This window comes from Propithecus coquereli, unplaced genomic scaffold, assembly GCF_000956105.1.
Source record: "Propithecus coquereli isolate 6110/MARCELLA unplaced genomic scaffold, Pcoq_1.0 Scaffold5, whole genome shotgun sequence".
Taxonomy (NCBI): Eukaryota; Metazoa; Chordata; class Mammalia; order Primates; family Indriidae; genus Propithecus; species Propithecus coquereli.
Window position 1 is genome coordinate 10,390,781 of NW_012150840.1, and position 15,331 is coordinate 10,406,111.

The 15,331-nt window shown below is 47.0% G+C and overlaps 1 protein-coding gene across 3 annotated transcripts in view; it reads left to right on the plus strand.

The window, feature by feature from the left end:
- SMOC1 (SPARC related modular calcium binding 1) overlaps nt 1-15,331 on the plus strand; it is a 149,077-nt gene that overhangs the window by 81,071 nt on the left and 52,675 nt on the right. For all 3 annotated transcript variants that reach the window (XM_012656229.1, XM_012656227.1, XM_012656228.1), the window contains exons 4-5: nt 6,657-6,756; nt 8,884-8,931. In XM_012656229.1, the coding sequence (XP_012511683.1) occupies nt 6,657-6,756; nt 8,884-8,931 (148 nt within the window). The remainder of the gene's footprint in view (nt 1-6,656; nt 6,757-8,883; nt 8,932-15,331) is intronic.

The window sequence follows — 15,331 nt, forward strand, 5'->3', positions numbered from 1 at the left end:
AGCAGCAAAGAAGCCTGGAGAGTGAGTGGTGATGAAATTGCGAAAGGCGTTTTCCACAACTTGTTGAGAATTGAATATCTTTCCTTGCAAGAAGTGGCCCAAAGCCTGGAAGAAGTGGCAGTCAGTTGGTGCAAGGTCTGGTGAATATAGTGGATAACAGAGAGTTTCCAAGTCCAGCTTTTGTAGTTTGAGCAGCGTTGTTTGTGCGACATGTGGTTGAACATTGTCTTGCAAGAGGATTGGCCTGTCTCTAGTGACCAATCTCGGCTGCTTAATCATAAGCATCCTCATGATTTCATCCAATTGGTTGCAGTAAACATCTGCTGTAATCGATTGATCAGGTTTCATGAAGCTGTAGTGGATAATACCAGCACTGGACCACCAAACAGATATCAGCTTTTTTGGATGAGTATTCAGTTTTGGACTGTGTTTTGGCACTTCATCTTTATCCAACCATTGTGCTGAACACTTGCGATTGTCAAGAAGAGTCCATTTTTCATCACAAGTAAAAATATGGTGAAGAAATGGTCCGCCTTTATGTTGTGACAGCAAAGAAAGGCAAGCTTTGAGACGATTTCTCTTCTGACGCTTGTTTAATTCATGCAGAACCCATCTATCCAGCTTCTTTACCTTACCAATTTGTTTCAAATGGTCCAATATTGTTGGAATAGTAATGTCAAACCTTGTTGCTAATTTACATGTAGATTAAGATGAATTTGCTTTTTCTACAGCTTTCAGCTCATCATTATCCACCTTGGTCTCAGGTTGCCCATGTGGTTCATTTTCAAGATTAAAATCACCAGAACAGAAGTTCTCAAACCATTGATGTACCATGTGTTCATTAGCCACATCCTTCCCAAACACTTCTTTGATATTTCAAGCTGCCCTCATTGCATTGGTTCGACAATGGAACTCATATTTGAAAATAACATGAATTTTCATCTTATCCATGATTTCACAAAAATTGCTCTAAAAAAATTTGAAAGATAATCACAAGCCAAACCATGTGTTTGAGAGACTGAGGATGTACCTTCACAATCAAAATAAAACAAGAAGTGTCAAAGTGAAATGTCAGAGATAACAGCTGTCAAACTTAGTATTTAAGGACATTGGACATTTCATATTTAATAAGCTAATAGCAGGACTGGGCAAAGCAAAGAAATAGGGCAATACACCAAGGCCCTGCAGTTCATTATGCTGCAGCGTCCTCCCTCACTCCCCAGCACATTTCAGAGAACACTAGTACCATCAGAGATGCTCCTCACACAAAAGTTAGGGGAGGGTCCCCTAGTTTAATAAGTTTGGGAGTTGATGCAAATGGCATCTTAGAGCTAAATCATCAACTGATTTAAGGCTAGGAGAAGTTCTGCAGTAAAGAAATGTTTTAACTTTGTTTCACCCAATAGTTCCAGAGTTATTTGGCTAGAGAACACCTTTATCCCCCAAAATTCCTATGCATGCCTCACAGACCACCCCCTGCATTCATCCATGTCTATCACAGCAGCAGAAGCGAAGGCAGAGAGAACTGCAGCCTCCCATTTCTGGAAAAAAAGAGAACAAAGTGGGCTCACCCAGGGAGACTGGTTTTATCTGTGGTTTCCTAGGGAAGTAGGGGTGCTTGGTAGGAAGGAGAGCTAAAGAATAAGCAACAAAGAAGCTACTCTGGGAGGTGATGTCTCACCCCTGCCAGAGAAGGCCCCAGAGAACAGCCAAGGGGCCGCAGGCCAGACAGCGAGAAGGTGGAGCCTCCGTGCTGTTGTCCATTCCAGAAAAGGCCTCTCACGCAAACTGCAGTGAACAACTCTCTCCCAGCTGCCTCCTTGATGAGCATATTTACCCCTCAACCCCACCTATTTGCCAGAGAATTCCAGTTGTAACCACTTCCTGTGTCCTCCCCTCTAGTCCGAGACATTTCCATGTGCCAGCACTAGCTACTGGAACCATATTACTTCTCTGTCTCTGGGCCTCAGTCTCCTCGTTTGTAAGATGTGTGGGTTAGATTGGTGACCTCTAAGGCTTTTTCTCATCTCTGTCAAATCTGAAATTTTCTGAGCATTTGGATATAGGGATTCTAATTTCCGGTGCTTTCTTAACTAGCTGTGACCTTTGAACAAATAGCCTCTGCCCTCCGTTCTTCTCCTGTAAAGGACTCGCACACAGGGTGACTTTGAGGCCCACAGGAGCTAACGCATAGATCATCGATGGTCACTGAAAAGCCGTCGTAAAAGTAGAAGGTGGTGTTTTCCGTCCTGGACACGGCACCTGGGGTGGTAGCTGTCTGTATGCAAGGTCCATTTGTCTCCTCTGGTTTTCTCGGCCTTTCCTCCCATTCACTCCCGGGTCCGCGTTCCCCTGGGAACTGGTGTTTGCTCCTCTGGCCCATTGGTCACGCAGCGGCTTTGCCGGGAGTCCTGGTCTCCCCAATTCTTCAGGTGTCCAGGAGTCGGGCTCATGGTGAAGATTAGCAGGCTTAAAATAATTTCAGATTTGTCTTAATTTGGACAGAGTTTGGCCTGAAATATACCACTGGGCTGTTTACGTAAAGGGCTTCTTGCCAAAAATATTAAAGTATATGAGCCAGAGACGAAACCTACTTATCTAACATATGGTTTTAAAGTACCTTTAGGGAACACCAGTTACATTCAGCCGTATGGTTACAGCACAAGCAGAAAGTAACTTCACTTAGGTTGATGAGCAAACACTTTTGTCCTTTAAGGAAATCTCATCAGTTGACACTTCAGCCTTCCCAGGATGCGCTAAAGTGGGATAGGAGCAGATGGCGTGGTTTGTATCTGTACCTTTGGGGCCAGAACCACCTGGAGTTTTGAGAACTGCAAGATATTAGCAATGGCCGATCGCCTCATCAATTCCTCTTGGCCCAGGTTTCTCCCATAGGTTAGGTCTGAGAGTCGATCAACTTGAGGTTCTCAGGGGAAGAAAAGGATATTACTTATTAATTTAGAAGAATAAGTTCTCAAGGGAGGATGCTAAGCCAGGCAGAATTTATGGCTTGATTGTGTGTATGTAAATCATCGATTCCATAGAATTTACACCCTGATTGCTTTTCTGCAAGAAGACTTGCTTCTCTCCTCTGAGAGTAATAGAACAGTTTCTACATGAAAACAAACTTCTCCTTCCTCCACCCAAACTTTTTCAAACTTTTTGCTGATTTCAGACTGCCTGTTCCTCTCCGGCTGCTCAGAATAGGATGTTCTTTCGTCCTCATGAGATAATCTAGCTCTGGCCTTCTTGAGTGTACAGTTAGCTTCCTAAAAAATAACACAGTGATAATAAAAATAAATAGCTAAGGTTAACTGGGCACTTACCCTGTGAGCTAAGTGCTTTATTTACATTATCTGATTTAATTCTCCTAGCAACTGAAATTGGTATTAATATCATTATTATTATTACCTTCCCTTTTTAAATAGACGCAGACAGTTCGAGGCTTAGTTTGATTAAGAAACTTTCTAAGGCTGCAGAAGGAGTGAAGTGGTGGAGCTGGAAGTTAAAGAAGGCCGGCTACAGTCTGTCCCCAGACTTGTTTTCTGCAAGAAGACATCTTGAAAATTCCCCAGAAAAGCTTAAAAACAACCTCTCAATTTAGCATCCTGGGCTGATTCACCCAGGGCTCCTTCAGCAGAGAGATTTTGCTCAGCTACTTCCAAAGTCCCTGCAGTCACACCTGCTTGGGTCTTCGCCATATTCTTTTGCTCACGGCTGTCCTGCCTCTGCAGCACACCTGGGGTAGGTGTGCCTGTCACTCTGTACCCCAGGCCTCAGAGGAACATGGCAACAACTCCTCATTTGATTTCAGTTTTATAGGACTTGCAAGGAGCTCCCAGCCTGAAGATTTTATAATCTGAGGTCTGTTCTTCGTAGCCCAGACTGAGGAAAATGCAGAGGGCCCTGGAGAGAAAGGAGCTGTGTTGCCTGTGGGCCAGCTAGGGGCTGGGAGGTGGTGTCCGTGTGTCCTCAGGGATACAATGGGGGCACTCAGTGAGAACGTGGCCCTTGGGACCTCCGATCCCAGAGGTCAGATTGTATCCCCTGAAACAAAGCTTTGGGTTTAGCCTCTTATGCATTTCGTTTCATCACCAGTAGCGTTGTCTGGTGGTCTGTGCATGCCCCAGAGGAGGGGGCTTTCAAAGCAGCCCATTCTGCAGTGCCTGAATCCAGCAGTGCAGCACCGGCCAGAGGCATAGCCTCAGGTGCTAGACTTGGGGGTACAGTCCTCGTGGAGAGAGAGGCCTGCTTGTCTGTGGGAGCCAAGGGCCTGGGAGTGAGTCAGCCTGGCTTCCCAGCCCCTGGGACAGGTTTTCCCAGAGGTGATTATTGGCCAAGGAGGAGAAAGCAGCCAATGAGGCCCCATTAAAATGCTGCCGCTGGTGAGGAATCATCTCTAGGAAAACACATCCCCTGCAGGGCTGATGGAATCTGAAGGGGTCGACTCCAAGTTTCCAGCAGTGTTTCCCACCCAAGCACGTGGAGGTCACTAGAGGAGCTCTGGCCTGTGAGGAGGCCAGCTTGCCAGGTGTTTCTGACACAGCTGAGAGCCATCATTGCTGCAGTCACTCTGTAGTCCTGACCAGAGCCCTCCAGGTTTGACGCTGTTATCTCCGTATCATAGATGGGGCTCAAAGAGCTAAGTATTATATCTGGTTTGTAACTGTCTGTACCAGGATTCAAACCTGGGTCTGTCTGGATTTTTTTCCATTCCACCATTCGGCCTCCTCAGAAGGGAGCACTGACCCAGCCCAAGATATTGATCTTGGGTGGGCATCTGAAGTAGCAGTGATGGCCATGAGAAGTGGAGTGGGACACGGTGCAGGGCAAAGGCATTGAGTGCAGTGGCCTTGCATAGATGGGAGAGGCGAATGCCTTGTTAATGCCCAGCCACCTCACTGGTAGGAACGAGGGCCCTCCATCTTGTGTTAGCCTGATTTCTGTGGGTAGGTCCATATGAAACAACTTGTCTTGGGGAAAATCATGGTGTTTCGTACCCATGCAAGAGCAGAAGTCTTTCTGTAGCATTTCTGCATTAGTGATAACTCTTGGATTTCACCGAGGCTATCAGATCTCTTTTCACTCTGTTCCCCTCTATACCTCGCCACTCAATTTGTATGCTATTACTGTCTAGCCTCGATTCCAATTCATCCTGGATTCCAAGAGGCACATTTTTTCACATTTTAATATCTTTGCAATTAGCACACATCTTGTAATTGGGATCTACATTTAATATAGTGGGGCTGTTTAAATTGATGTTGCATTTTTAGAATTGATGGAGACTGTGAATTGAGGAAATATGATAATTCATGCCTTTATTCAACTCATCAATCACCCACAATAAATGACAGGCATTATGCTAGATGCTAGGAATGTGGAAATAACTAGTATGCAGTCCTTGAGGTCACAGTCTCGAGGGGGGAGATGGACCAGACAAATTGACAGCTAGAACTCACTGTAGGAAGGGCTGTGAATTTGGGGAATACAGGATGAACAGAGGATCGGAGGAAGGAGGGCAGGGAGGCAGGGGAGGCTGGGACTGCCTTGAGGAGAAGGTATATCAGGAAGGAGGGTGGGAATATAGAGGGGTTAGGCATGGGCTGGGGATGGGCTGGGGAGTGGTATTCTGGACAAATGGAGTAGTTGGAGCAAAGGTTCAGAATCATGAGAAACTGGGGTGTATTTGGAAGTATCAAAGGGTTCACTGTGGCCAGAGTGGAGGGTGTGTGTGCAGACATGGGTTAAAATGAGGCTATAGAACAGGAAGAGATCATGGAGGACCAGGGGCTCTGTGCACATGAGTTTACCCTCTATCCAGAATCCAAGGACGAATCACCGAGGGATTTTAAGGAGGGAAGTGTGCCTTGCATGTGTTTAGCAACTGCGTATAGAAAGCAGGTGGGAAGAGGATAGCGGGTGGCGTGGGAGGAGGCGGGTAGGGTTACAGCTATTGGAAGAGGGAGAAGAGTTACCCTGAAGGATGCAAAAAGCCTCATTTCCATTTACCATTCCCAGGCAGGCGGACCTGGCCATGGAGGGTTGGGGAAGGTGCAGCAAGGCTTCTAGACTTGACTTAACTTTCTCTTGCCTTTGCCCCACCATGTGTGCCCTTGTCTCAGGAAAACTATATGATCAATGATCAGGCTGATCTATGAATGGATGCTGGGAAAAGCTAGACAAGGAAGAAAAGCTTACTACTTGTCTCTACTTATTAAAGAAGTAGCCTATCAACCTACAATGGTGACATTCCAACCTGTATTTGCCAACTTAATTCACTGATCAGAAATTCTTACGATTGAATGGGAGCGTATACCAGAGCTTGGGGAAAAAATGTACAGGAATTGCTGAGAATCATCTCAGGAAAAACACCGTGGTCACATCTCAGTGTGATATCAGATATTAAGTGTGAAAAGTCGTAAGAAAGAAGCAGATAAATGGCTGTGGCTGTGCATGGGAGTCACACAGCAAACGCATAATCAGTGCTGGTGACTGACTGGTCCACCTGTAAGAGACACTCTGCAGACAGATGTGGGGGTGAGAGGTGGAAGGTGATCTTCCACTGTATGGGGGATGCTTTGAAAGGTGTGGGAGATGATTCCTGATGTTGTGACCCAAGACTTACGGTTTTCTTCCCTTCCCACTTCCCTAAACAGGTGCAGTGCCATACATACACCGGGTACTGCTGGTGTGTCACCCCAGATGGAAAGCCCATCAGTGGCTCTTCTGTGCAGAATAAAACTCCTGTATGTTCAGGTACCGTAGGGAGGGGCGGGAAGAATGAAAAGGGTTGGAGAGAGACCCCTTGGTTGGTTTCCTGTATCTTGTGGGGGAACCTTCGAAAGGTTGGTGGCGGTTATGAGCCCTTTTCCAAGTCGGGGGGATTCTGCGGACACGCAGATCTGTATATGCCTGTGTGCATATATTTATTGGTTTTGGGTTTAGGTTTCTGGTCCAATGCTCTTTTCCTAAGCATTGGCTATGATCCCTAGAGCTAAGATGGCATATAAGTTATTAACTTGTGTGCTGATTCTGATGCTAGTGGCTCTGGAAGGACTTCATTGAGATGGATTTCGAGACTGCATGGGAGCCCCACATCAAAGGCTGTGGTGATCAATTAGTGATGTCTGTCATGGGCACAGGAGAGGAGAGTGGTGGCTTGTTTGCCACATGTTTGCCACCCTGGAAGAATGTAATGTAGAGTAATGGAACACTTCTATAACAGGCCCTTACATCTGGCTGGTCATCAGCAGTGTGTGGGGAATTAAAAAGAACCCTTATGTCAAGCTCCCCCTTGTATATACTGATCCAGGAGGTCTGGAGGTCCTTATTTTTATGAAGCTTCTCAGGTGATTCCGGTGATTAGACAAGTTAGGAAACCACTGCCTTATAGTGATCCATTGGGTTAGTCTATAGGAAAAGTTAAGACCTTTCTATTCCTGACTTTATAAGCATAGAGAAATTTTGCTCTTAGGTCAATATCATGGGATTGTGGATTATAGATTTACAAGGCCCCACACTGCCCACCTCCACTCAGACAGGAAGGGACTCCAAGTTGCTTCCTTAATTCACTGTGTGGCTCAGCCCTCTTTCAAAAAAGCCTAACTCATCCATCAGCTGATTCATATTTCTCTATGTCTGTGTTTATGGGTTTTATTGACTTTCTTATTTTTCATTTTAAATGTAAACAAAGTATAAAGCATTACGCTAAAACCTATGGGAAATTCCAAAGTCTAGTGGTCTTGCTATTGTAACTTTCCCCCTTTTTAATTAATTAATTTATTTTTACAAAGTTTATTCATTTCTACTTGCCGTGCTTTATAAAGAGAAAAGTAAGTGGAAAGGGCAGTAAGAAACTACATCAGGAAACCAAAAATTTGCAGGCCAAAAAGGGAAGTTTACTTTATTTGTGGTTTACATGGAAACTGGAAACCTTAATTGGGGTTGGGGTGGGGAGGGGCAGGAATTAGCCCTCCTTGCGAATGACCTGGAAAGTCTCATTTAAAGCAAACAAATGCACTAGAAACAAGCCATGCAAGGTAATGTAATTGAATTCTCACAAAAGTGGTATATGGAGAAGGAGTGTGATATGGATTAGGGAAATATCAATTCTTTCTTTTCTTTTGTTAGTGGGACTCCATAGATGCCCTTCCATGGGTGAGCTGGCTATAGCCTGTATGTGTGGGGCTGGGCTTCATGGAGAGGACAGGTGCCACAGGGCCGGGACTGGAGGATGGGGAGCACATGCCATCCCAGGATCTGCAAATGTTTGGCCAAACACACATGCTGCCCCCTCCTTGAGGAACAGGCTGTGTCTAGAAAATTGTTTCCATGCCTCAGACTATTTTGGCCCATTCAGTACAATTGGGCCAACAATTTTCTACTTAATGCAGATGGAAAATTGCTGATTTCCTGTCCTAACCAAGCAAGGGATGTCAATCATTGAGTTTGCAGTATGGGGTGGGGGTGGAGGGTGGGGAACGGGGCTCTTTTCACTTGGCCCTGGTGACTTCATATGGTTCAGAACATGGAGCTGATGAGAAGTCAGGGAGGTGGGGTGCGAAGGTGAGGGACAGATATTGGAATGTTCAACAGGGGAGTTACATGAATGTGGAATTTTGTAAAAATCTGGTTAAGACTGCTGCCGGGGAACCTGGAAATCATAGTTCGTCTCCACAGTGCTGGGTTATCAGTGACATTGATGTTAAACAAACCCCACTCGACATGTGTACAGGCACTAACTTTGTATATAATATCCCTAGATGTGTATACAATGCAAAAAACGACCGTATGCTCATAACATCAGGCTCTGCCAACTCTTTGAAAGAAACCAACTGCAAAGCGTTCTGAATGGCTATGTTTTTGTTTCCCTTCTCACCCAAGGTTCAGTCACCGACAAGCCCTTGAGCCAGGGTAACTCAGGAAGGAAAGGTGAGTGGAGTTTTATGCTTTATCTAAATGTTTGCTTCTCGAGCCAGTCTGAACAGGCGTTCTTAGAAAAGATATTCGGAGCCTGGCTGGGGTGAAAGCTCCAGGTGCTCCCCGCAAGTCTTCTCCATCCTTATTCTGTGATTCCTCCTAGAAGCACCGGAGGTAAGTAAGGCTCACACAGTGACGGAGCCTATGCTCCCAGAATTTCCGAGGAAGGTGGGTGAGTCTAGAGCCCAGAGCTGGCAGGGACCTTTAGAAAGTGAGCCCTGAGAATCTTGGTTCCCTGGGCAGCTCTGTCAATAGACGACCAGCATAGCCAGAAGTAAACCAAAGAGAATGAGGAAGGTAGAGGGGCTCACGTCTGCCCCTGGCTCTCTTGTTTTGTAAACCTGTTGGAGCTGGTTTTTCCCCACGAATTCTCCTTCATCACTGGTCCTGCACATCCAGATTCTCTTCACTGAGTCCATGCTAGGGCATATGAACTGTGTAGCTGTTATCCTGAAATACTGAATCACTGTGTCTTTGAGTCCAGTGGGACAACAAAGATGTGCATGAACACAGGAGATGTGTGTAATGTGAGTGTCCACTGCTCAACCTTGTCACCCGTTAGTATATACCTTTCGTGATGCGTGCTATGTGGCTTCCATAGCACGCTTAAAATTTTAATTTTTCTTGACCTAGAACAACATTAAATAGCAAATTAAAAAACACCATGACAAAGTCAATGGAAAAGAGGATAAAACTTTAAGGGCCTATAAAGGCACTTTTCTCCTGCTTTTTGAACAAAGGATTGTGCATTTTCATTTTACACTGGGCTCTACAAATTATGTAGCCAACATTTGTCTGAGTGACCACTGTTTAGTGGACAAGTCAACATGAGCAGTATAGGTCTCTGGAATATGCTGATCATAATTTTCTGTGTGGAAGACAGTTTGAGGCCTAAGATTCACTGCTACTGACCTCCAGGACGGCATGCACACAGAGAGCTGGTGGTTGCATGGAAAGCAGCTATGCATTCCATCCCACGTGCAAGTACCGCAGAACTCCCATCTCAGGCTGAATTTGAGGCTTCCCGCCTGCATCAGTAAGGCCTTGGGAACTACATGCTCATCAGAGTCCCTGTGGAGAGTTGGGCCTGCTGAGGGTCATTGTGAAGGTCACAGGTTTATCCTACACACGTAGTTGCAGGAGGACCAAGGCAAGGCCCTGAGCCCTGCCCTCGATGCTTATGCCATGGGGATAGGAAGAAGAGGCAAAGACACTTGCTCTGAATGCAGGAAATAAGAATCTGGAGAACCAGCTGCCCCAAGAGGCAGGTTCTCTGAGAAGATGTGGAAGTGGAACATGGTGATGCCACCACCCACCAGAAAACATGGACTAGTGGGCCGGATGGGCTGCTCCTCTTGCCCTGGGCAAAAATGGGTAAGTGGGTGACAAGGAAGGAACAAGTATCTTTTCAGGTCCTTCCCAGGGCAGGAGGGGACAGCCATGAGTGTTGCTGGTTCCCTCCCAAGTGGGAGAATGGGGAGAAGGGTCTGCAAAGACCTGAAATCAACACCGAATGGTGCTTTTTTACTGGGCTGGGAAAGGAAGTTGCCTTCAGTTTTGCTTGTTGCAGCTGAAATCTTCAGGAACATCGCCTTTGTTCCTGAGTATGAGGTCCTGGGGGTAGGAAAGAAAAACTGTCAGTTATGTGAAACTGACCACCCAGATTTCCACTCCCCCTCTCCCACCCGCCAAGGGGAGCTGAATATATGATGCTGAATAAGGCATACACACCAAAAAATCCCATCAAAATCCCATCCCTGGGATTTCGGTTCTTAAACTGGACAGAGAAGTCCTGCCAGGTCGATGTTGCTTTGCACCTTGTGGATAACAATGTGAGACAGACCTGTGGACATCCCAGGCTCTCATTGGTCCAGCAGGAAGAGGGCAGAGGGACTGGGGATGTCAGTTTACAATAAACAGCAGTGAGCAGGCTTTGCTCCTTTTTAGCTCTAGGGTCAGTGGCCAGAGCATGATTCCTCCAAGGGTGATGCAGGAAAGGAGGGGGAATCTGACGCCTCATCTTGGAGGGATGAGTGGCTGTCAGTTCCCAGCTTTTCACTCCCCTGCCCCGGCTGGTTCCTTCCTCCCAGATGGTTCTGCAGAGGCTTCCTCTTTGGTGCACAGGTCAGGACAGGAATTGAAAATTCCCCGGTGGGGAATTCTGGGACTCGCTCTCCCCTGGAGTCTTGAATTGTACCCAGTGGCCACTCTTTCCCTTTGCTTTGGAGGCTCCGATTAGGCCCTGGATCCTCTCCTCTTTGTCTGCTGTGGGCAGTGCAGTGAAGAGCAGATTTGGGCCACCTGTAGGAAGGGCCACCTGAAGCCACACCTGTCCAGGAAGCTGAGGTTTGAATGGGGACAGGGTGTGAGAGGGCATTTGTAATATCCTGTGTCGACTCGCCAAGGTTCCTCTTTCAGCTGCCACTTAAGAATGGAATGTGCTCTGGAGGGCAGCAGGTGGGAAGACACAAAGGCCCCTTGTCTGAGCTCGTGCCCGCATGAGGGTTCTCCTAGAAAGCATCTATCTCCCTGCCTGCTGCAAAGAGATGCTGGGCCTGGACCCTTGTGTAGGGGGAGGGGTATGGCCAGGGGGAGGGGTATGGCTAGAAAGGAGATGAGGCCAGAGGTCTGGGGTGTGAGGGGGTGGGGAGTTGGGCAAGGACCGGACCTGGCCTTTTCTTTCTCTACCCTCTTGCCTTTTTGAATGTGCTCCACTGACAGGGCTCAGAGGATCGGTTCTCTCTGCCTGGAAGGAATGAAAAGACGTATTGTGCGACCACGGAGAGTCTGGTTGCCAGCCAGGAATTGGTCTCTGAAGGAGAGAAGGAGAAAGGCAGAGCGAAAGGAGGCTAGGGGAGGAGGCCCAGAGAGATAGTGGAGGGAGGAAGGAGAGAGGGAGGCCAGGCGGTAGCAGGTCACAGCCGCTTGGCCCGGGTGGGAGGCCTGGGTTGCCGCGGTTCCTGGGTCCGCAGGTGTGGGGCCCGAGGACAGAGGTGGGGGAGGGAGGAGGAGGCTGTTATCTTACCCAGATGCACATGTTCCAGGAGGGGCGGGAGGTCAGAACTTCAGACTATTTACTTAATCCCTTGGAATGTCCTCTCCTCACTCTGTTCTTTGGGCCCCTTGTGTTTAACGGACTCCTTTATGGGCACATGTGTGGTAATTAACACATGCGGTGTGGGTCCTGGGCCATGTGTTTGAGTTTCAAATATCCATTGATCTGGGACAATCCCATCCTGGCTGCCCCCTCCCCTCCTCCTCCTCTGGTCTTGGCCCTTGGAGAGAGATGTGAGGGTGTGTGTGCCGGGGCTGGTGTGCACGTGCATTCACATGTGTTTTATTATGATCACACATGTTTTGTTCCTACTACAGAGGAATATCTGAGCAGAGGAAGAGGGCCCCACACAGCCCCTTTAGCCCTGAAAATCTGCGGCTAAAACAGTTGAAGGCTGCAGAGGTAGAGATATAGGTTACGTTTTGGTTTTCATTGAAGTGGTCTGAAGGAAAGTAGCTCGGAAGCAAAATGTATTTAGGGGTCAGGAACTTGTCCTGGGCAGCTTCACCTGACGGCACCAAGGCCTGTGGGTTTTCCCACCTTGCCTCTTTTTGGGGTCTTGATGCTAATTACTGCAGGTGATTTGAGGAGCTCCCAGGATAACTGAGCACAAAGTCAGGGGCTGGGCCCGGCCTTCATCACTTGTGAAATGGTTTCTGGCAGTTCTCTGGGAGCTTTTGTCTGCTGAGTGCCCAGAGTCGCAGAGCCCTGGGGTGATGCTGTGATAAATGGCAAGTGAAAGTTTAGGGTCATCAGCAGTTTTCTGCCCTTTGCTTTTTCCTTGTAAGAGATCTGGGAGTTAGTTGTTTAAGGAAAGTGAGAGAAAAATAAAAACATTAATGAATGCTGCTTAAATTTCCTGCATGGGCTTCTGTATTGTCAAGCCAGTCATGGAGAAGGGCAGAACTTCCAAAATCCAACCCATCATTAATTTGAAGAGACTTATTTTGAAAATCTCCCGCTGGCTATTCCATAGATGTGCTCCAAGTAAAGAGTGAGTCACATTTATTTCTCCAAGGTCCCTGTCTGTGTCTCTAATTTTAGACTCTCTCATGGAGCCAGGTCTACAGGTTTGTGCCAATTTGGAGACCTTGTCGCTCAAGTGACGTATCAAGCAGCCCGGAGGGGCAAGCTTAGGGCAGGGTTAATAGTGGGCATGCATCTCAAAGGGGACCATGTGGCCCCCAGCCTCCTCCCTCATGAAGTGTTAGCACACCTGAAAGGGGTGCTTCATGGCCCTGAGCCTGGCCAAGGTGTGCTGGGCTGGCTGTCAAGGGTCATTTCACACGTGGAATGTAATTCCAGCTCACAAGACTCCAGCCTCTTCCCAGCTACATTTTTTTTCTCTTTCCCTGGCACCCATGGTGGGGAGGGGTGCTGGATCAGTAGTCGATCTCTCAACATTGCCATCGGATGGCAAAGGTTTGATCACCTACCAGCCTGGGCTGGATTTGGATGGAGGTGGGCAGCTGATGACCTCTGTGGTGTTGGCTTCTGCTCACGTTGCCTTTCCCTGGGAAGAAACACTCGCTCTGATTCTGTGCCTGCTGAAATAGAACCATGCGTATCCAGCTCCAAGCCCATGAGAGGCAGCTCTTTTGTGTTCTCCATGCATGTTGCTGCTGCTTTCTGGTGCTCCGAGCCACCTCGATGACCAAGCCTGGCATGTCACTATACCAGCTTTGCAAAGATCAGTTTCAAAAGGGGTGTGTACGAGTGTGCTTGAGTGCTCACGCGTGCATGGGGCCTTCCTCCCTCCAGCGGTTCACTGCTCATCCAGCTTGGCTCCATCCACTCCACCACCTCCAGCTTGGCCCTTATTCTGGGGTCTTTGAAGGAAAGTTTGTGCACGAAGACTACTACACTAAGAGTTTGAATCCCCGCCATATCCCCATCTCCGAGGACTGGAGAGAAAATGAGATTTAGGGATCTGAAAGCCTCCTAGTTATAGATTCATTCAAGTCCCTTGTGGTATTAGTAACCATTGGTATTTTATACACAGTTCTTTTATTCAACACATATTTGTGGACAGCTTTCAAATGTAACTAGGCTTGTCCTAGTTACTGAGGACCCAGTAGTGAGTAAAACAGTAAGAGTCTTGGCCTCACTTAGTGGACCTCACATTCTAATTGTTCTTAACTTTTTATTATGGAGGTTGTCTTTGGGTGGAGGTAAAGCCTTCCAGGGGAGCAACAGACTTCTAGAACCTCCGGGAAGTTGTCACCTCTGCAGGGGAGAGAAGGCAGGTGGCCCCCCTCCCTGAAATAGCCCTAGCTGATAGCTCCTGTAGTGAGAGCCCAAGACCCCTGGAGGAGGCTGCCTGAGATGAGCATAGCCTATGGCCAAGTTCTTTAGACCTGTGACTGGTACCTTTGCGGGGCCCATGAAGTCCAGATGAGAGGGCTCAGAGCACGTCAGGCCAGTGAGAATACATTCTTTTGCTCGCTGTCCGTTGCCTGAGTGAGCTAAGTTCCATGAGCGGCACAGCAACTTGGAGAAAGCCACGGATATGGGCACGTGGATGGACAGGCCTCGGGGCCACTTATGACCCCTTATCTCCGACTCTGAGCGCCATGTGTCTTCTGCAGTAATGGCCCAGAAAGTGTCACTCTAAGGTCCCATTGCATGGACCCTGTGCCTGCAGAAAGAAACATGTGAGATTCAAGGGCTGCTTATTTTCAAATTTCTGTGGAAAGGCAATGGGAATAGAATAGCTAAAACAATTTTTAAAAAGAAAAATAAAGTGGGAAGAATCATTTTACCTGATTATAAGATGTATAAAGCTACAGTAATCAAGACAGTGTGGTATCAGTGGAGGAAGAGACACATAAATCAATGGAACAGAATAGAGAATCCAGAAATGGATCCACGCAAATAGAGCCAACTGATCTTTGACAGAGGTGTGAAAACAATTCAATGGAGGAAGGACAGTACTTTTAACAAATGGTGCTGTAGCAATTGGACATCCATAGACCAAACAAACAACAAACAAACAAAACCAGTAAATAAATACCCCAACCTCTCAACCTAAACCACTTTATACAAAAATTTATTCAAAATGGATCATAGACTTAAATGTAAAATGTAAAGCTATTAAAACTTTTAGAAGAAACCATAGGAGAAAATCGTCACCACCGAAAACATAATCCAAAAAATAAAAGAAATAATTAAATTGAACTTTAAAATGTCCTCTGCAAAAAACTCTGTTAAGAGAATAAAAAACTGCAGGCAGGGAGAAAATATTTACAAACTACATATCTGATACAGGACTTGTATCCACATTGCGTCTATTATATT